This window comes from Leptonychotes weddellii, chromosome 7, assembly GCF_054177405.1.
Source record: "Leptonychotes weddellii isolate Sample4059 chromosome 7, ASM5417740v2, whole genome shotgun sequence".
NCBI classification, from domain to species: Eukaryota; Metazoa; Chordata; class Mammalia; order Carnivora; family Phocidae; genus Leptonychotes; species Leptonychotes weddellii.
In genome coordinates this window covers 56,123,951-56,145,827 of record NC_138375.1, presented here as the reverse complement: position 1 = coordinate 56,145,827, position 21,877 = coordinate 56,123,951, and the positions used below count along the sequence as shown (strand labels likewise).

The window sequence follows — 21,877 nt, the reverse complement described above, 5'->3', positions numbered from 1 at the left end:
TGTGTTAAAGTCTCTTTGTCTGGTATAAATCTAGCCACTCCAGCTCTCTTTTGGTGACTGCTTGCATGATATATCTTTTTCGATTTTTTGCTTTCAACTTAAATGTGTTCAATCTAAAGTGTCTGTTATGGACAGCATATAGTTGGATGATGGGTTTTTGTGCATTCTGTAATTTTCAACATCTGTTTTTACGATTAAAAAAAATTTTTTTTAAGTAATCTGTGTACCCAAGTGGGGCAGACCTACAGCCCCAAGATCAAGAGTCACATCCTCTATTGACTGAGCCAGCCAGGCACCTCTGTAAATTTCAACATTTGATTAGAATGCCTAATATTTATATTTTATGAAATAACTAGTAAGGTAGGATTTATACCTGCCATTTTGCTATTTTTTTTTGCTATATGTCTTATTCCTTTTTTCTCCTATCCCTGTATTAATGCTTTATTTTGTGTTAAATAGGTATTTTCTAGTGTATCATTTTAATTCCCTTGTCATTTCTTTCACTATATATTTTTAAATCATTTTCTAGTGGTTGCTCTGGAGATTATAATTAACATCTTAATTTCTAACAATCTAGTTCTAATTGAAACCAATCTAATTTCAATAGCATATAAAAACTTTTATATAGCCCCTTCCCCTCCCTCTTTGTGCTGTTATTGACATATAAATTACATGTTTATTCATTGTATGTTCATCAACATAGATTTATAATTATTGCTTTATACAATTGTCTTTTAAATCAAATAGGAGGAGGGGCATCTGGGTAACTCAGTTGGTTAAAGTGTCCAGCTCTTGATCTTAGCTGAGGTCTTGATCTCAGGCTTGTGAGTTCAAGCCTCACATTGGGCTTCATGATGGCTATGGGGCCTACTTAAAAGAAAAAAATCAAATAGGAAACAATTTCAAGTCAAAAATATATATTTACTGGCTTTTATATTGACCTGTATAAATTCACATGTGTAAATACATAAATGTAAATTATATATTTGCATATGTAAATTTGCCTTCGCTGACATTTTTTATTCGTGTATGTTCAAGTTACTGTCAAGGATCCCTTTATTTCAGCCTGAAGGACTTCCTGGTATTTTGCAGAGCTAGTCTGCTAGCAACAAATCCTCTCAGCATTTGTTTATCTGGGAATGTTTTACTTTCTCCCTAATTTTCAAAATCTACTTTTTGCTGGGTATAGAATTCTTAGTTGACACACTCTTTATTATTTTGAATTTGCTATCTCACTGCCTTCTGTCCTCCATGGCTGCTGATGGGAAATCAGCTGTTGAACTTTTTTGAGAATGTCTTGTATGTGATGAGTTCCTTCTTTTTCTTTCAAGATCTCTTTATATTGGGCTTTTATCAGCTTAATTATGATATGTCTGGGTAGGGATTTCTGAGTTTGTTGATCTACTTGCTATGTAGATCGATGTTTTTCGTCAGATATAAGAAGTTTTGTGCCACTACTTTTTCCAATACTCTTTCTACCTTTTCTCTCCCTTCTAGGACTCACGTTTATGTGTATGTATATTGGTAATCTTAATTGGTTACACCATTGTCAAGGTCTCTTGAGGCTTTGTTCATTTTCCTTCAGTTTTTTTTTTTTTTATGTTCCTCAGACAAGATCATCTCAAGGGACCTATCTTCATGTTCACTGATTCTTTCTTCTGCCTGCTCAAATCTGCTGTTGAGTCTCTCTAGTGAATTTTTCATTTGTTACTGCACTTTTCAACTCCATGAGTTTAAAAATAATTTCTATCTCTTGGGTAGAGGAAGTAAAATGGGTAAAGGGAAGTGGGAGATACAGGCTTCCAGTTATGGAATGAATAAGTCACAAATAAAAGGCACAGCATAGGGAATATAGTCAATGATATTGTGGAATATAGTCAATGATACTGATGTGTGATGATGGATGGTAGCTACACTAGGGGTGAGCAGACTATAACAAATAGAGATATCAAATCACTATTGTACACCTGGAACTAATGTAACATTGTGTGGCAACTATACTCATATTTAAAAAATAATACTTTCTGTATCTTTATTAAGACTTAGTTCTCAGGGGTGCCTAACTGGCTCAGTCAGTAGAGCATATGACTCTTGATCTTGGAGTCATGAGTTTTAACCTCACATTGGGTATGAAGCCTACTTTTAAAAAAACAAAGACTTAGTTCTCATTCTTTTAGTTCTTTACACATGGTTTCCTTTAGTTCGTTGAACATATTTAAGATAGCTGACTTAAACTCTAGTAAGTCCAGTGTCTGGACTTTCTCAGTGAGTTTCTATTATCTGCTTTTTTCCCTCCCTGTGTATGGGTCATACTTTCCTTGCATGTCTCATAATTTTTTTGTTAAACCTGAACATTTAATATAATATATGACAACCCTTCAAGTCAGATTCTCCTCCTTCAGGGTTTGTTATTGTTGCTTTTTGGTTTTTTTTGCTGACTTTACTGAACTAATTCTATAAAGTTTGTATTCCTTATTAGGTGTGGCCACTGAAGTCTCTGCTTAGTTAGCTTAGTGGTGAGCTAATGATTGGATATATTTCCTTAAAAGTGCAGAACCAGTAACTCTCCCATTCTTTGCTGCATGGCTCTGTGTTCATATTGGGACTCACCTTTAAAATTCAGGTAGTTTACTGCTGTGCCTTAGCTCTTACTTCCTGTTTGTACAGAGTCTGTCAGTTAGAAGTGAGACCTTAGTACATTCTTGGTCTTCCCTGAACATGTACACAGCCCTGGATATGCACAGTCCTATGCATGTGCAGCCTTTTAGATTCCCAGAAATATGTCAGGGTTTTTCTGGACATCTCATTCCCCAGCTTTGATTAGCTTTTCTTGCTTGCCCCAAATGTTTCACTACCTCTTGCAGGTGCAGTGTTAAACAATTTCTGCTTATTGTTTTTGACAAATGCCCCCAGGAATAGGCTGTTTATTCTGGGAGAGCTGTAAGTTAGGTAAAATAAAGACAAGCTCTATGAGTAGTATTTCCTAGAGAACTTCCACATAGGCCAAAACATGACAGTTTTTTTTTTTTTGTTTTTTGTTTTGCAGATGGGGCTTTTAAAGAGCTCCAGCCCTGTTCTGACCCCTCCTGTGGCTGTGGTGCTGGTGGCTTTTACTGTGATTGCTGTCCGTTGGTTTTCAAGGTTACCTTGGAGCTGGGAAGAGGGGGATTGGTCGAGGGCATGTTAAAATACCACCACAGTACTCGTGGTTTTTACCAAAATAGCACTTTTTCTTGAATAAGAAAGAGTACATGCTCCCTGGTTTGTAAGAGGTCTTTGGTTAATTGCCAGAGTTCTGAAGTTTATTTTGACAGTTTTTGCCAATATTCTCATTGTATTTATAGAGAAGATTTTCAGAAGTCCTTACTCTACCTTTCCTGGTGATAGCACTCAATTATTTTGTAAGGAGAGTTGAATAATAATTTAAAATATCTTCTATATTTATCCATGGAGTTAACCATTTTTGATGATCCCCATTCCTTTGTATAGATTCAGATTTCCATCTGTTGCCATTTTCTTTCTGCCCAAGGACTGTATAATATTTCCTGTGGTGCAGGTATACAGATGATAAATTCTTTCAGTCTTTATATGCCTGATAAGGTCTTTATTTCATCTTTGCATCTATGTTCATGAGGCATACTTGTTTGTAGTTTTTTTTATTTTGTCTTATTTTGTTATCAGTGCAGTTGTGGCCCCAAAAATTGAATCGAGGAGTATTCCTTTCTCTTTTGTTTTCTGAAAGGGCGAGTAATCACATCATTTCTTCTTTATATTGATAGAATTCAATAATCCCATCTGGACCTGGAGTTTTCTTTGTTGGAAAGTTTTTAAAGACAAACTCAATGTCTTTTGTATATATGGAGGTAGTCAAGTTATCCCTTTTTTCCTGAGTGAATATTACTTTATTATCCCTTAAATATCTGCTGGATCTTTAGTGATGTTCCCTCTTTCATTACTGATGTTGGTAATTTTTTTTTTAAGATTTATGAGAGACAGCTAGAGCACAAGCTGGGGGAGGGGCAGAGGGAGAGGAGGAAGCCGGCTCCCCACTGAGCACAAAGCCCGATGCAGGGACTCCATCCCAAGACCCTGAGATCATGACCTGAGCCACCCAGGTGCCCGATGTTGATCATTTTTGTCTTTTTTTTTCTTGGTCAGTCTGGCTAGAGGTTTATCAGTTTATTGATTTTTTTTTTTTTTTAAAGGCTTTTGCCATTATAAGTTTTCTCTTTTTTTCTGTTTTCAATTTCTTTGGTTTCTGCTTTTTATTATTTTCTTTCTTAGAGTTTAATTTGTTCTTTTAGCATTTTAAGGTAGAAGCTTACATGGTTGATTTGAGACTTTCTAATAGAAGCATTTTAATGCTATAAATTTTTGTCTAAGCAGTGCTTTTTGGCAGCATTCTAAAATTTTGATATATTTTCATTCCATTCAAAGTATTTTCTTTTTTTTTTTTTTTAAGATTTTATTGATTTATTTGACAGAGAGAGAGAGAGAGTACAAGCAGGGGGAGCTGCAGGGAGAGGGAGAAGCTGGCTCCCCACTGAGCAAGGAGCCCGATGTGGGACTCGATCCCAGGACCCTGGGATCATGACCTGAGCCGAAGGCAGACGCTTAACCGACTGAGCCACCCAGGTGCCCTTCAAAGTATTTTCTAACTTCCCTTTTACCCATGACTTATTTGGATGTTGTATATTATTTAATCTCTAATTACTTGGGGATTTTTCCAAATAACTTTTATGTTATCAATTTATAATTTAATTCCATTATGATTGTAGAGCATATTTTGTGTCATTTCTATTCTCTTAAGTTTTGTATTGTCTATCTTGGTGTGAATGGTATATGTGCCCTTGATAAGAATATATATTCTTTTCTTGTTGGGTGGAATGTCCTATCAATGTCATTTATGCAAGTTGATTAATAATGTTCTTGCTGTCTTCTGTATTCTTGCTTATTTTATGTCTTCTTACTCTATTAGTTACTGATTGAAGAATGTTGAGGTAGCCAGGTATAACTGTGGGATGGTCTTATTTCTCCTTTAATTCAGTCAGTTTTGGCTTCATATACTTTGAAGTCCTATTGTTAGCTGCATACATATTTATGATTATTATATATTCTTGGTGAATTGATTATTTTATTATTTAGTGTTCTTTTAGATACTGTTGCTGATGTATTAACTCCTTGTTCCAAATAATCTCTAGTCCATAGATGAGGATTTAAGTAATAATGTTAGATGCTTTTGTTGCTTTTGTTTTGACCCTTAGAGTTTTCCAGCTCTCCCTTTGCTGGTTGGATTCTAAATTATAGATGGTCCAGGCTAGCTTCAGTGCTCAAGGATAGGCACTAGAATGTGGGCATGGGAATATATGAGAGAATTAGGCATGTGCCTAAAAGCCATACATATGTAAATAGAACTTAGAAACTGGGAGTTTGAGTAGCACGGATTTAGCTTCTGAATTATGTGCTTGGTATCATACACTTATGGTTCCCTGATCCTTTATTATAATCAAACATGGGTAACTTCAACAATTATGTAAACATATGAGTATCCAGAAGTGATGAGATATCAGGGTCAGAACTGAAGTGCCTCAAATATTGTATTCAAATCTTAATTGCTTCTCAGTGTTTGGGTTTTCTTAAAAAAAAAAAAAAATTGTAAAAATATTCAAACATGAAAAAAATAGTACAATAAACACATGTGTACCCTTGTAGATTTAGTAGTTAACATTTTGCTATATTTACATTTTTCTCTCTTTTTTAAAGATTTTATTTATTTACTTATTTTAGAGAGTGTGTGTTTGTGCATGAGCAGGAGAGGGGTGGTAGAAGAGGGAGAGAATCTCAAGCAGACTCTGTGCTGAGGACAGAGCCCCCCACTCAGGGCTCAGTCTCACAACCCTGAGGTTATTTCCTGAGCTGAAACCAAGAGTCAGATGCTTAACCAACTAAGACACCCAGGCACCCCAACACACACTCCCTTTTAACAGCTGAACCATTTGAAAGTTCTAGACATCATGACACTTCTAAAAACTTCAGCATGCTTTTCCTTTATGAATATGATACTATTATCATACCTAAGAAAATTAAAAAGTACTTTCTTACTGGCATCTGTTATTTAGTCTTATTCAGATTTATCCAGCTGTTCTAAAATGTCTCTTGTAACTTTTTTCAAAGCAGGTTCCAAACATAGTTCATGTTTTGTCTTATTTGGTGTAGACCACTAGCTAACTGGGAACAGTCTTGCCGTCCAGGGGGTAATTGGCCATGTCTAACGCCATTTTAACTTTTTCCTTTATCCTTTGTATTTCCTATAAGTAAGAAGTTCAGATTTGAAGTTTAATGCATCTTTGTTTTTTATACTTCATATTGCAGTGCATCAAGAGGTTAAGTCTGGCTATTTGGTTCAAATAATGAGTGTCAGATATCTACAGTGTAATTTTTCCTCTGTGATTCTTTGACAGCTTGCATGTCCTGTTACCCAGGATGTTTTAGTATATCTATTGATGATCCTTACCCTAATCAATTATGGGGTTGTAAAGAATGATTCTTTTAAAGATTCATTCTTTATTACTGGCATTCTTCAGTAAGAAAGAGCCTTTCTTCTCTCATCTCCCCCTTTTAGTAGTAGTAAAGATTCATGAATTTTTACTTATTCAATATATTGAAGTCAGTTCTAGTTATTATTTTTTATGCTCCAAAATTTATGCAGGTGTTGTCTCCTTCAGACTGTCTCCTTTGTGCCTTTGAGGTGATCTCATTAATCATTCGAGCACTTTCTTGTTTTCTCAGCTCAACTGCATGTCTCAGCTTGTTTTTAATTTTTCCAGCCCTAGTCATAGAACTAGCCATTTCTCCAAATGCCCTAGGACCTTTTAGTTGGGTGTGGTATTTAGCACTAAAGTCTGGGAGTGAGGTATGCTTATTACTACTGGGTTGTCATTATTTCTAAGCCCTTTTAGTCAACAGAGCTATAAAATACTTTTTAAATTATGAGTTCATATTGATATGTACAATTCAAAATTAACCTAAGTTTTTTTCTTTATATTTTATATATTTTTATTTTTTATTAAAAATTTCAGTTTCAGTCTGGGTGGCTCAGTCAGTTAAGCATCTGCCTTCGGCTCAGGTAATGATCTCAGGATCCTGGGATGGAGCCCACATCAGGCTCCCTGCTCAGAGGGGAGCCTGCTTCAGCATGCTTTTCCTTTATGAAAAGCCTCTTGGAAAAAGATAAATTTGGGTCAATACTTTAAACTGTACACCATAATAAATTCTACACGAATGAATCAAAGGTCTAAATGTAAAAACTAAAACAATATATGCACTACAAAAAAATATAAATTTCTCTGTAATAAATAGCAAATGCTTTTCCAGAAGCAATGAGAAAAGACCCCCAACCCCTCTACCACTTGTAGCTCTCTCTTTCTCAAATAAATAAAATATTTTTTAAAAATTTCAGTTCCTGGGGCACCTGGGTGGCTCAGTTGGTTAAGCATCTGCCTTTGGCTCAGGTCATGATCCCAAGGTCCCAGGATCAAGCCCCATATCAGACTCTGCTCAATGGAGAGCTTGTTTCTCCCTCTCCCTCTGCCTGCCACTATGCCTATTTGTGTGTGCTCTCTCTCTCTCTCTCTCTTTGTCAAATAAATAAATTAAAAAAAATTCAGTTCCTATTGATAATAATGTAGTTCTTTATTTGCTTTATCCTACAGGAAATATCCAATGTTGCAGAATTATAGTAATTAGTATTCTACATGAATTCTTAGTACTTTAACCTGCTGGGTGAAGTTAAAGATGTCTTTTGTAGTTCGTTTTTTGTTCCTTAAAATTTACCCCACTGAAGATGTATAATCAGAGTATCATGTTCAAAATTGACTTGAAATAATTATTTTCTTTATATGGTTATGTTAACATTTGATATACAGTTACATTCATTTATTTCTGTGTTCAGTGTTAGAGTTTGCTTTTTTGGCTTGATTTTGTTTTGAATATGTAAAACATTTACAATTTTTCAAAAGTCAAATCTATATAAAAAGCTGTACTCAGAAGTCTTGCTCCCATCTCTATCCCTTCTATCCCATAGCCCTTGTAGATAACCATTTTCATTAATTTCTGGTTTATCCTTCTAGTGTGTGTGCTTTTGTTTTTGTTTTTTACAAAACCAAATATATAGAGAGAGGTAGTTTTTTCTCCTATTTCCTTAAACAAAATGTATCACTATGTATGTATTGTTCTGTTTCTTTTACTTAATTATTCTGGAAATTTCTCCAATTTGAGTTTCTGCAGTTCTCCTTTATTCTTTATAGTTGCATTATATTTCATCATATGGTTGTACTGTATATATCCACTAGATTGCTTCTAATACAAATAAACCTGCAGGAAATAACTTTTCATATTTACATGGAGTATATCTTTTTTTTTTTTTTAAGATTTTCTTTATTTATTTGTTAGAGAGCATGAGTGGGGGGTTGGGGCAGAGGGAGAGGGAAAAGTAGACTCCCAGCTGATCAGGGAGCCCAACTTGGGGCTCCATCCCAGGACCCTGGGATCTTGACCTGAGCCGAAGGTAGACGCTTAACCAACTGAGCCACCCAGGTGCCCCTACGTGGAGTATATCTTGAAAGTAGAGTCCTAAAACTGGGATTGCTGACTCAGTGGTTGGGTGAATAACTGATTATATTAGATGTCAAATTCCCCCTCCATTGGGAATCCTTTGGATAATAATCCCATGGGATCTTAGACTCCTACCTCAAATGTAGGGGAATATCTTATCTCTCCACAACTACCAGTGTCAGATTTGTCAATTTTTGCCTAAGAGCAAAAGAGTGAATTCCAGCATAGTTTTCACTTGCTTTTCTCTTATGAGGGAGATTGGAAATTGTTTCATATGTCATTTACCTTTTTTGTTCTTTGACCTGGATGTTCATATCCATTGCCCATTTTCTGTTACAGAGTTTTTGCTTTTTGTCTTCTCCATTTTTAGTTTTTTATACCAGGGAGATTAGCCTCTTATGATATAAGTTACAGATATTTTCTCCAAGCTTGTCATTTGTATTTTGACTCTCCTGCCCCCACATGAAAATTAAGTCTTTTCTCATTGCTTCTGGAAAAGCATTTGCTATTTATTACAGAGAAATTTATATTTTTTGTAGTGCATATATTGTTTTAGTTTTTACATTTAGACCTTTGATTCATTCGTGTAGAATTTATTATGGTGTACAGTTTAAAGTATTGACCCAAATTTATCTTTTTCCAAGAGGCTATCCAGTTCCAACACTGTTACTTAAAATGCCCGTTTTTCTCCAAAAGTTTAAGTTGGAGCAGTTTAAGATAAAATCTCTATCATGTACTAAATATCCGTGTATATATGGATTTTTTCTGAACTTCATTATAGTCTAAGTGTTCATATGCCTTACACACTTTTAATTGTAGTGGTCTTATGTTTTAATATTCATAGGGCCAGCTCCCTTGTTGTGCTGCTTTTTCAGGATTCCCCTAGCTGTTCTTGCCCATTTGTTTTTACATATTAGAATCAACTCATCTGGGGCGCCTGGGTGGCTCAGATGGTTAAGCATCTGCCTTTGGCTCAGGTCATGATCCTTGGGTCCTGGGATCGAGTCCCACATCGGGCTCCCTGCTAGGCGGGGAGCCTGCTTCTCCCTCTGCCTCTGCCTCTCTCTCTCTCTCTCTGCCTCTCATGAATAAATAAATAAAACATGTAAAAAAAAAAATTAAAAAAAAAACAACTCATCTGGCTTCAGAAAGTTTATTTTTTTAAATTTTTTAAATTTAAAAAATTTTTATTTATTTATTTATTTGAGACACACAGAGAGAGAGAGCACAAGCAGGGGGAGCAGCAGATAGAGAGGGAGAAGCAGGTTCCCCGCTGAGCAGGGAGCCCGATGAGGGGCTCAATCCCAGGACCCTGGGATCATGACCTGAGCTGAAGGCAGACACTTAACTGACTGAACCACCCAGGCACACTCCCAGAAAGTTTTTTAAAAATTATTTTCAGTGGAAACATGTTAAATGTAGATATTCACTTAGAAGGAATTGACAGCTTGGACATGTTGATGTCCAAGTACAAGAGATGTCCTCATCTTGTTCAAGTCTAGTCTACTTTTGGGACTTCCAGGAGTTTAAAAAATATATCCTGATAATAGGTGTTGCATTCCAGGTATTGTATTTTTTCTGTCACTGTTATACATGGGACCTTTTCTTCCACTGTATCTTTTAGCTGGGTATTTTATATATATCTATAAGGCTTCCATTTTATATCCATTACCATATTGATTTTTTTTAATCATTCAATTTTAGCACTGAATTTCTTGTATTTTCCAGTCATACTATCATATCATCTGCAATTAGAGGTGGTTTACTTCTTCCCTTCTGGTTCTTACACTTCTGATTGTTTTGTTCTGTCTGATTTGCTGGCTAACACTTTCAAAACAAGGTTAAATAGTTGTGGGGATGGTGGGCATCCTTGGCTTGTGTGTGCTTCCCATCCCTTGAACAACCCATAAATTAATAGAAGTAAAGGTCCTTGCAATGCAAAGAATGTAATTCTAGATAAAACCATTCCCCCAAACCAGTAGAATGAACCATCTGAAAATATCATATACTACTGGGAAGGTACAGTGGGCTCCGGTTAAGTGACCATATTCTTAGTTCGAATTTTCTGTAATTTCAGCCTTCCAAATGAAGTTGGGGCTTTTTCGTATGCATTTGTTGGATTTAACTGTATGCTTTTGTAACTTTTTTTAAATATGGAATGCTTCACGAATTTGCATGCCATCCTTGCACAGGGGCCATGCTAATCTCTGTATTGTTCCAGTTTTAGTAGGTGTGCTGCCTAAGCGAGCACCTTGTGTAACATTTTTAATGAGACTCACCCGGCCTTGGACATATGATGTTGTAGGTTGGCTTTCCTCTTGCCTGTTTGTATGCTCAGGCCATTGGTAATTAGATTTATACTCTGAAAAACAGGCCCAGGAAATCATTGTTTATTTTCTTCCCCTCAATGAAGCTAACTCAGACAACATTAGAAATTATATGTATGTCTTTAAAATTGTATTTTAACTGCTTAATTTTTATAAACTGTAGGATGGGAGCATGGTCAAAGTTCCTGTTTCTATTTTTAATAAAATAGTAGCATAAAAACGGTGTATTTAACTTAGATAAATATACATATATATGATCTTTTTTTTTTTTTAAAGATTTTATTTATTTATTTATTTGATGGAGAGAGAGACAGCAAGAGAGGGAACACCCTGGGATCATGACCTGAGCCGAAAGCAGCTGCTTAACGACTGAGCCACTCAGGCGCCCCCATATATATGATCTTTAGTGCCTAATCTGTTATAGGTGCTGAGTACTTCTAAGTTGAAGCTGACAGACCAGAAAACTGCATTACCTCCTCCCTTATTATAGGATACCTCTTTAGTGAGCATGATATCTCCGAAGAAATGAATTAGATGGTAGATTAGATAGGTTGGGGATCTGGTGCTGCTCAATTAGCTTTTCCCAATCAGAGACATTCTATTGGTCCTAACAAAGCCTGTGAAAGGTGGATCAGTGCTACTAGAAAAACAAAACATGCTTTATTTTGAATGAAGCTTGTAATTGATTTGATATGTAAAAGAAAACACATTTCTCAGCCCCGGTAAGACATGGAGTGCTATAATGGAGAATGAGCTCTGGACTTTGAATCTAGTCATCTGGGTTATAGTCCTGGCTCTTTTTGATCTTGAGCAAGTCATTTATCCTCGTTAGGTCTTCCTTACCTTCCCATCAAATAGTAAGGTTGTCCGGTACCATCAAAGATCGCTTCCACATGTAAATTCTCAGATATTAGAGAAGTTACGGGTATGGTTTTGACTGTTGGCATGTTGATGCTCTTAGTTTAAGCATTTTAATCCCCATATCCCTATTTTTATTTTAGCAGTAAGTTACTTTAGGTAAAGGGAATATATGTAGTATGTATGTGTTTGTGTAGTGCATTCTAAATTTACATGAGAATAAAATACAAGTATAGTTTTAGGCCAGCACCATCTGTTATGGAAGAGTTCTGTGGGATCTATTCTTAACTCTTGGGAGTGACAAAAATTTCCCTTTCGTTTTCATGATTTTCAGACTTTAATCAGTCTAAATATGGGAACATTATCCCAATCCTATTCCTTGCTGCTTTCAAGTTTTCAGAATTCTGTGCAACAACGCTTTGTCCTTTGATGGTGAGCTCTTTAAATATTCAGTCTTTTCCCTTAGGCTGTTGTCTTATCGAAACGGAATGCTCTGGTTTTCAATCTGTTACAGCTATTATTACGTGAGTCATATCTTGATATTTACCTTACTTATACATTATGGCTTCTCCTTTATTCATTTGAAGAGTGCCAATATTAAATCAGGGAACCAAAGGGCAGGAAACCAAAAAGGGAACCAAAAGCAGGAAAACAGTTGCAAACATACTTCATTTTAGAGATCGGGTTTTTTTGTTTTGTTTGTTTGTTTTAAGATTTTATTTTATTTGACAGAGAGAGAGAGGGAGAGAGCACAAGCCAGGGGGAGAAGCAGAGGGAGAAGCAGACTCCCCGCTGAGCAGAGAGCCCGACGCAGGCTCGACCCAGGAACCCTGTGATCATGACCTTTAGTCAAAGGCAGACGCTTAACCAGCTGAGCCACCCAGGCGCCCCATGTATTTTATCAATAAAATGTCAAAGTAAATTTTTTGCAAATTCATTCAATTGTGGAGTAAAAATAAATATTTAAGATTATGTTGCTATTTGAATCTGAAAAGCAAACCGTTCTTGGGTTTTCTGCATGTTAGATCTACTTACTTGTCAGAAGGGGAAGAAGTGCTGACCATTTATAAGGAAGGATAAGATGAGTAGATGAATGTGATTAAGAGGCTTCTGAGATGGTGAGTCTTTGGCAAAGTTTTAGAAAATAACTGGATTGATGGGGGAAAGAAGGGTATTTTCCGAAATAATAAAATTAGGTTTCTTTCTTAATCTTTTGTTGCATGTTAAACCATGAATAGAAAAACTTAGTGTGGTTGGTTGCCTGCAATTTAAAGATTTAAAACAGAAGTTTGGGGAATAAGAACTGTTACCTGTCTTTAAATCCATTGTTAGAGCGAAATACTAAGTCCCAGATATATGAATGGTACTGAGCATCTCTCTTGGTATCAGCAGTAAATGATGTATGAAACAGATAAATCTGAAAGTTTCAGAGCATAAGATTTAATCTAGTTGAGTATACATAGTTTACATCTTTTTCTTCATAATTGAGAATGGTTGACTTGGTGCAAAAAAACATAGCTTCTTAGCTGCTATACTGATTTGTATGTCCAGGTATTTTCAGAAATTCAGGTTTATGATAGCTAAAATCAAAGCACAACATTTGGTGACCAATTCCTAGAAAATATACTCATAAACGCATAGGATGTGCATGACAATCATAAAACAGTTCTTTTTAAAATTAAGGAAGGTACTTTATGTTAAATTCTCAGAATGAGAATTCTCAGAATGAGCCACGAGGGCACCCCCTAAAATGAAGCCTTTAACCTCATATTTTGTAATGAAAATTTTGCACTGCTCAGCGGTTTTGCTAAAATAAAATTTTATGTTGTAAACACTTAAGTATTTTAGTAATGGACATTCAGTAGACATTCTCTATTACATGTTTGTGACATAGAGAAAAGTAGAGACTGAGACAGAAAAGGAAGCTTGCTTGATGTCACAAGCATTTAGTTTGTCTTATTTACTTTTACATAAAGTAATGACTTTGGAACTTTCCAGCATATAGATTTGAAATGGATTTGGAATGATTATCCTTAAGCATAATGTATCATTTGTCCTTTTTATGGGACTTTGTTCTTATGCCTTCTATAGGTGGGAGAGGTAAAACAAAGCTACCTCATATTCATAAGGAAGGGGCTTTTACTTTTTCCAAAGTATTTTCTACCCTTTTTTTTTTTTTTAAGATTTTATCCATTTATATGAGAAAGAAAGAGCACGAGCAGGGGGAAGGGCAAAGGGAGAGGGAGAAGCAGACTCCCCACTGAGCGCAGAGCCCTGACAAGGACAGCAACAACAACAACAACAACAATAATAATGCAGGGCTTGATCCCAGCGCCCCGAGATCACGACCTTAGCCAAAGTCAGACACTTAGGTAGCCCTGTTTTCTACCTTTTTTTTTTTTTTTAAGATTTTATTTATTTATTTGACAGAGAGAGACACAGCGAGAGAGGGAACACAAGCAGGGGGAGTGGGAGAGGGAGAAGCAGGCTCCCCGCGGAGCAGGGAGCCCGATGTGGGGCTCGATCCCAGGACCCTGGGATCATGACCTGAGCCGAAAGCAGACGCTTAACGACTGAGCCACCCAGGCGCCCCCCTGTTTTCTACCTTTATTATGAGATTGTTTTTCTGTTGAATCCCTCTGTTTGAGGGCCTCTTTCGGTCTCTTAGTTTTAAGTACTGAGATGGTAGCGGTTTTGTTGTTTTTGCCTTTGCTTTGTGATTCTCTCACAGTTACAGAATTATAACAAGTTATCTCTCAGGTACATTTAATATATGTGAGGCTAGACAGTTCTCTGGAACAACTCAGGAAAACCCGAAACTATTCAAATAGGTATCTTATTTGAATATTGGATAGATAAATTTGTGTAGTAGATATTCATTTGACTATTAAATAGATACCTATTCAGATAGGTATTTACCTTTTGTGTCCTGTCTTCTACTCCCTACTCAGTAAACTAATATTGAGTGTCGTCCCTAAACTATTACTGAATTATCTAAAGGTTAATATAACCGGGGCGCCTGGGTGGCTCAGTCGTTAAGCGTCTGCCTTCGGCTCAGGTCATGATCCCAGGGTTCTGGGATCGAGCCCCGCATCGGGCTCCCTGCTCAGTGGGAAGCCTGCTTCTCCCTCTCCCACTCCCCCTGCTTGTGTTGCCTCTCTCACTGTGTCTCTCTCTGTCAAATAAACAAATAAAATCTTTAAAAAAAAAAAAAAAAGGTTACTATAACAGAAAATAAATTTGCCTTTCATTTTACCTTGTTGGTAGATCAGTAGGGGGTGGATTGTGATTATCTGACATATTCTGAACATCTTTTAGAGAATAATGTGCTGTATACATTTATTTATTATTTGAAAAATACAGGGGAAAGTCATTAGTATAGACTGTGTTTCTCACATTTGAATTAAACTTGTTACACACATCTATAGTGTTGCCCTTAGTGGATGTTCAGTACATATTTGTTAAATAAGGATACTTGGGTTCTTTTTCTAGCTCTGCTACTAAATAGACCGTTCTCCTACTTTGCTGTCCCTACTCTTTTAGAATTCAGCTGGTTGGCATTTCACTAGGATAAGTTACAGGGCCAGAAAGTACGAGGAATCAAAACACTGAATGTTTTAAGAGAAAAAGAGCTTGCAATGGCATGGTGTGCCACTCCGAAGGTAGAGGATGAGACCTGATGTGTGCTGCCTTGAGATAAAATGGCCAGATGAGGTGGAAAGAGCATGGTTTAATCCAGGTGTCAATCCAGATACACTTTGCTTGCAGCATTAGTTTGTTCTGTCATCGGGAACATAGCCTTGTGTAGGGTATAGAGCTTGCCCAGGAACTGGAGTAATGTTGTTTATTTCTGTTATGAATAACCCAAATTTCATTTGGTACTGGGCCAGTCAGGGAGTGGATAATTTCATGGCTTCTTTAGAACGATTTTGAGAGTAATTTCTTTTAAATTAGTATTCTTTCTGCAGTTAAATATAGAACATTGAATTTTGATGCACACCCTCTCCTTCCCACCACTCTGTCATTTACTTCCCACCCACTCTTACCCAGGACTCCATCAAGCTTCAAATTTCTTTTTACCAATTTTTCCATTTGTCAAACTATTTCTTATCTATGGCACCGTATAAGATTAAGAATGGCTCTCTGTGTCAGTGTGAGATCAGTGATCATAGCCCAGGTAAGTATCTGGGTGAAAGAAGCTTCATCAGACTTGTTCTAGCCCTACCACTATGTAACATTCTCTAAGGAGCTCTGCTGCCTTTTACAGCAAACAAGGAGTGGACTCTTGTCCTCTTTTTTTCTTCTCCTCTAGGTTTGAAACTTGAGTAGGGTGTTGTAGTTTTTGTTTCTTGTAGTTAGGAACTTCTCCCGTGGTCCAGTATCAAGGATCACCTGTTCAGTCCTATTTTCTCCAAAGAGTGAAGCCATGATTTCTGACCTTCTTTCTCACCCTTTTCAAAGTTAACTCCTATATAGGTTTCAGAGAGAGGCATTTACAGTTCCTTGACTGAAGTTCAGAGTAGGGTTTCCTCATGGAATGGTGGTTTGACTGTTCCTTTGGACACTGCAGAGCAGTATTTCCCCTGCTAAGGATTTCTCAGTTCCTGCTTTCTGGCTTTATATGTCCAGAGTTCTAAGCTTCAAGCTAATGTTGCTACTTGATTTTTCCTAGTATCTTACTTCTCTTGTATGGCATCCTTTGACTTTTTTTAAATCCTGCCGTTACTGTCTGATGAAACACTTATTGCTGTTTTTCTAAGTAATTCTTAAAATCCTTTGGAGAAGGCATATGGAGTTGAAAAGAGTTACTAACTTGTCACTGGACATTTTGGATAGAGCCATCTAATGTCTCCATTTGCTCTTATAGTTCTAAAATAGGGGAAATTTCAGAATCCAAGAATTAATCATTAGGCAAACTTCTAGCTATAATTTTGATGAATGAATCAAAGAGGAATGACCAGATAACTTTTAATACATCATTTGTAAATTTTGGTTTTGATGACAGCTTTTTATTTTTCTTTTCAGTCGCTTTAGGTCGTAACCAGCCTTTGAAAAAGGAGAAACCCAAATGGAAAAGCGATTATCCCATGACAGATGGACAACTGCGCAGCAAGAGGGATGAATTTTGGGATACTGCACCAGCTTTTGAAGGCCGTAAAGAGATTTGGGATGCCTTGAAGGCTGCTGCACATGCTTTTGAAAGCAATGATCATGAACTGGCACAAGCAATCATTGATGGTGCAAACATAACATTACCACATGGTAGGTTTGGTGGTCCTCAAGGACAATGGGGAACATAATCAGCTCCTTTCTAATAGCAAGAAACCAAATGGGAAGTGTTCATTTTTCTTGCTGTGTATTTTTTTTTTTTTCCAAATTGGAACATTCCTCTTTGCTTCTTTTTATGTCTTTCAGCTTAAGAAAGATTTACTCTGTGTGTTATTTATTTATTTATTTATTTTTAAGTAAGCCCTACACCCAACATGGGGCTTGAACGCACAATCCCAAGATCAAGAGTTGCATGCTTCACCAACTGAGCCAGCCAGGTACCCCATTATTTTTTATGTTTTATAAATATTTTTAATCTCAAGAAAGAGAACATTTGATAACCTGTATTTTCCAACTTCCATACTCAGAAATTTCCTAGTTCTTCATCAAGGGTCCTCCACCTGCTGTCTCAGGCTTCCAGAGCTTCTACTTCACTTGTTTTCTATGAGCACTAGAGAAGTAGTCTCAAATTTAGATTTCAGAAGCAGTGGAGACTCAGTGGATGCTCTTTTAGTCATTATACCTTCTCATCAAGCCTATTTTTAGCATAATGAGCAAACCTAAACTTAGAAGTCACATGTTCTGAAGGACAGTTTTCTATGATTGCAGCCCTTAGCATTATTAAGAACCTCTCTCTCTTTTGCTTAGGAATGTGACTCTAAGTACCACCATTAGCTTTGAGCATTTCCAGGGACATATATCTGCTGGACCCATGCATATCCTCTTGCTTGGTCTCCTTGATTAGAAACACTTCAAAATTTTTCATGGTATACTGAGATTTAAGTGTTAATTTTATATTACATTCTTTGCTCTTTTGATAACTGTATTTATTTCTATTTTTATTAAGATTTTTTTTTTAAATGTATTTGACAGAGAAAGACACAGTGAGAGAGGGAACACAAGAGGGCGAGTGGGAGAGGGAGAAGCAGGCTTCCCGCAGAGCAAGGAGCCCAATGCAGGGCTCCATCCCAGGACCCTGGGATCATGACTTGAGCCGAAGGCAGACACTTAACAACTGAGCCACCCAGGCGCCCCTGATAACTGTATTTATAAATTTTTCTCTTTAGTTTTTCAAATTAATATTTTTCCAAGTTGTCTGTTTAGCTCCCTGTGTAATCACCTGCATTCCTTTGCATTGTTTTCTATTCCTTTATACCTTCATTGTTTCTTTTTCAATATCTCCATTTGTCCGCATTCTCAGAACACTGCTTTTCACTGTTTAATCATCTGCTTTATGTCCTTTGACTCCTTTTTTTCTTTTTTTTTAGTTTTATTTATTTAGGTAACTCCACACCTGATGTGGGGCTCAGACTCACGACCCAGAGATCAAGAGTCACATGTTTGTTCCAACTGAGCCAGCCAGGCTCCCCTGACTCCTTTTCAAATAAAGATATTTAACTTAGTATTCTTCACAATTTTCTAAATCTCTGTTAATTTTCTGAATTAACTGTGCTTCCAAGAAACTTTTAAAAATACATACTCCTTAGCTGTTCTGTTTTTTATTATGAAAGCTTATTAACATATGCTTGTGTTAATAACATTTATTGACTTTTTCTGCACAGGTATGAAAATGATGCCTCCTACATTTGAAAAAATGTGTAATTGAATGCCATTTCAGTATGACTTTTTAGTACTGATTTTCATGGATGGTCTCTGAATTCTTTACCTCGTTATGACTGGGGGTACATATCCTCTTGCTCCATTACCTCTTTTAGGTCTATATTTTGTCTTTAAATACTACCTTTATATAATACAAAGGAAAGAACCTTCCTTTACAGTTATTTTTATCATCCTCTTTTTAATGCTTATTTCCCATATTTTTAAAGCAGTATTTATTGTTTGTTTGTTTGTATAGGTTTGCAAGTTGGGAGTAGGGGTGGGGAGTGGGAAAGAATTAATTTATCTGTGACTGTCTTAATTTAGAAGCCTGAGATCCAGAACCTTAGAACTTTGATTTCCTTACTTTGTACTTATCATAGTTACCTATAGGAATATCTGATTGTATTATAAATTATGGCCTTGTTTACAAGTTCATGGAGGCAAAGTAGCTCTGTTTTATGTAAGGCAGGGGCCTATGTATATTTTATTGGATATGGGCTCAGATCTCTATATACTTAAGTCCCCCGTTTTTGCTTATCTATGTGAACTGCCAAGAAAAGTAATGTTGCTGGCAGCCTCACCAACAAACAGATTAGGGAGAATTATTCTTGGAAATTTGATAGGATGAGCTTCTGCTTCCCCTCTGTGTCTATTTTCTGCTTTAGCATAAAGGAATCAAACTGATGTCCAATCTCTCCCTGTTCAAAGCTCTATAATAACTTTCTGGGAATTACTATCATTGCTACCTTTGATTGAATTCCCTTGTTCATATTTGAACCTTAACAGCATTTCTTGGATGGACTTTTGAATTGTGTTCCCTCATGTACTCTAACTCACCATTAGTTTATAACTCAGCTATTTAGCTACATGCTTTTACCTAGACCTACTCAGTGGTGTTACTGAAATTTCTTCCATCTTTTTGGTGTAGTTATATATTTGAAAATTTTACTTTGGACACATTTTGCTGTGTTAGACCCTAAATATCTTATACTTCATATTTTAAGTTAAAAATATTATATAGGTTTTAGCTGTTTAGCTCAGGCTTTAGTATCAGACCTAGCCTTACTTTCTGCCTCTATTGTATTACTCATGGCTATGCAACTTTGGGCAAATCACTTCTTTTCTGTAAGCTTCAATGCTGCCATCTATAAAATATGGATTATAACTACATACCATATAGGGTGGTTGTATTGCTTAAATGTGATAATAATAACACATGTAAATTACTTAACCATAGTCCAAAAAGCACTTGATAAATAGTAGTGCCAATGATTATTTTTCTTGAACTCTAGCATTAACAAGTAAATTCCTTGTACCAAATTCTTTGATATAATTTGGTCATTTTTCTGGATATATTATCTACTGATAACATCTTTTTCTGGCTTTTGGGGGACTCTGCCCATGGGCATATGCCTAATCGAATTTTGAGATTGTGTTGATTCAATAGCAACAGTAATAACAGATTTATTAACTGGACACCAAAGCATTGATGACATAGATTAGCATCATCCCTATTTAGGCCCATCCCTATTCCTTTCATCTACATCTGTCAGTATTACCCATGAGTATTGAACTGATCTTAGATTGACAATCTGAAGAGATCCAGGGTATACATTCCTTTCTAAGCTTCCTTCAGCCATGTCTCTCCTTTCTTGTTTTCATCCCATCCTCTGTTTTCTCTTCCCATAATCTTATTATCCCAACCTATTCATATTATCTTCCCAATTTAAATACTATAAAAAATTCTTTAAAGTTTGAAAACTATATGGAAATGTCTTTGTAAATGTTATTTGTATAGGTCTTGTCTGTTATTTTAGATTGTATCTGCAAAATTAGCAAGGACTGTACCCTTTTCAGTTTAAATTGTATTTAGTATCAGTGTTATGTGCACAAAAATTACATATTTGTTCAGTGGCCTTTTTTCCTGTGTAATAATAATTACCTTACTTCCGGGGCACCTGGGTGGCTCAGTCGTTAAGTGTCTGCCTTCAGCTCAGGTCATGATCCCAGGGTCCTGGGATCGAGTCCCGCGTTGGGCTCCCTGCTCTGTAGGAAGCCTGCTTCTCCCTCTCCCACTCCCCCTGCTTGTGTTCCCTCTCTCGCTGTCTCTCTCTCTGTCAAAAAATAAATAAAATCTTTAAAAAAAAAAATTACCTTACTTCCTGAGTTATTTTTCAGAGAAACAACCAAAATACCTCCCATCACCCAACGCCCTTGCCCCATGTTTCCACCTTGCTTCTTTTTCATATAGTGATTCCGTGAATAATTCTGTTCTTGTCTCAGTTCCAGTCTACAGGTTGTATTCATTATATTTCTGTCTTGTCCAAGCACAAAATAATTCCATGCTTTTTAATTATCCTCCTTTATTAATATCAGTGATGTCTTTAGTTCATTATTCTCAAATGGCAATAGGGAGAGTTAGAGAGAAGATGGTGTCATAACTACCTGGGAATTTTATTTTATTTTATTTTTTAATTTTTTTAAAGATTTTGTTTATTTGACAGAGAGAGACACAGTGAGAGAGGGAACACAAGCAGGGGGAGTGGGAGAGGGAGAAGCAGGCTTCCCGCGGAGCAGGGAGCCCGATGCGGGGCTCGATCCCAGAACCCTGGGATCATGACCTGAGCTGAAGGCAGACGCTTAATGACTGAGCCACCCAGGCACCTCTACTTGGGTATTTTATATGTGCGCATTTGTTTTCACTCTGGAAATTGTAACTCAGATTGAGGATATATATGGACATGTGTATTATGGAAAAATCTCCCAGGATGATTCTGGTATCTGGTACCTCTTTTCCACAGCCTGCCCATCCTATAAGAACTTTATTTCTCATGATTTACACATTTTTTCTCATGGTCCTAAATTTCTAAAAAAGAGTATCCTAAAAAAGAGTTATCTCCTTTTTCTAATTGCTATTTTGCCATTACCTAAAAATCCTAAAAACATTCCTAATATAGTATTTTGCCAATGAAACTAAGGTTACAGATTAAGTGGTTTATCCAAGTTAGCATAAAAAGAGGGATTTTTTTGTTTTTCTGTTTTTTTTTTTTTTTTTTTTTTAAGGTAGGGTATACCTGGCTTGCTCAGTAGGTAGATTTCAGGGTTGTGAGTTCAAGTCCCATTTTGGGTGTTGTAGAGATTACTTAAAATCTTCAAAAAAAAAAAAGGTGGTTATTATTTTCATTTTTCAGAGCTTGGCCCATAGTGACTAT

At 36.5% G+C, this 21,877-nt stretch overlaps 1 protein-coding gene and 1 non-coding gene across 5 annotated transcripts in view; one reads left to right on the top strand and one right to left on the bottom strand.

Moving 5' to 3' along the window:
* Positions 1 to 21,877, top strand: part of UBTD2 (ubiquitin domain containing 2) — a 62,915-nt gene that overhangs the window by 30,261 nt on the left and 10,777 nt on the right. For all 4 annotated transcript variants that reach the window (XM_081826320.1, XM_081826317.1, XM_081826319.1 and 1 more), the window contains one exon: positions 16,824 to 17,060. In XM_081826320.1, coding sequence (XP_081682446.1) covers positions 16,886 to 17,060 — 175 coding nt within the window. In that variant the 5' untranslated portion in view covers positions 16,824 to 16,885. The remainder of the gene's footprint in view (positions 1 to 16,823; positions 17,061 to 21,877) is intronic.
* Positions 10,761 to 10,864, bottom strand: LOC115942306 (U6 spliceosomal RNA). Its single transcript, XR_004076907.1, has one exon. It is a non-coding gene; the product is annotated as a U6 spliceosomal RNA (small nuclear RNA).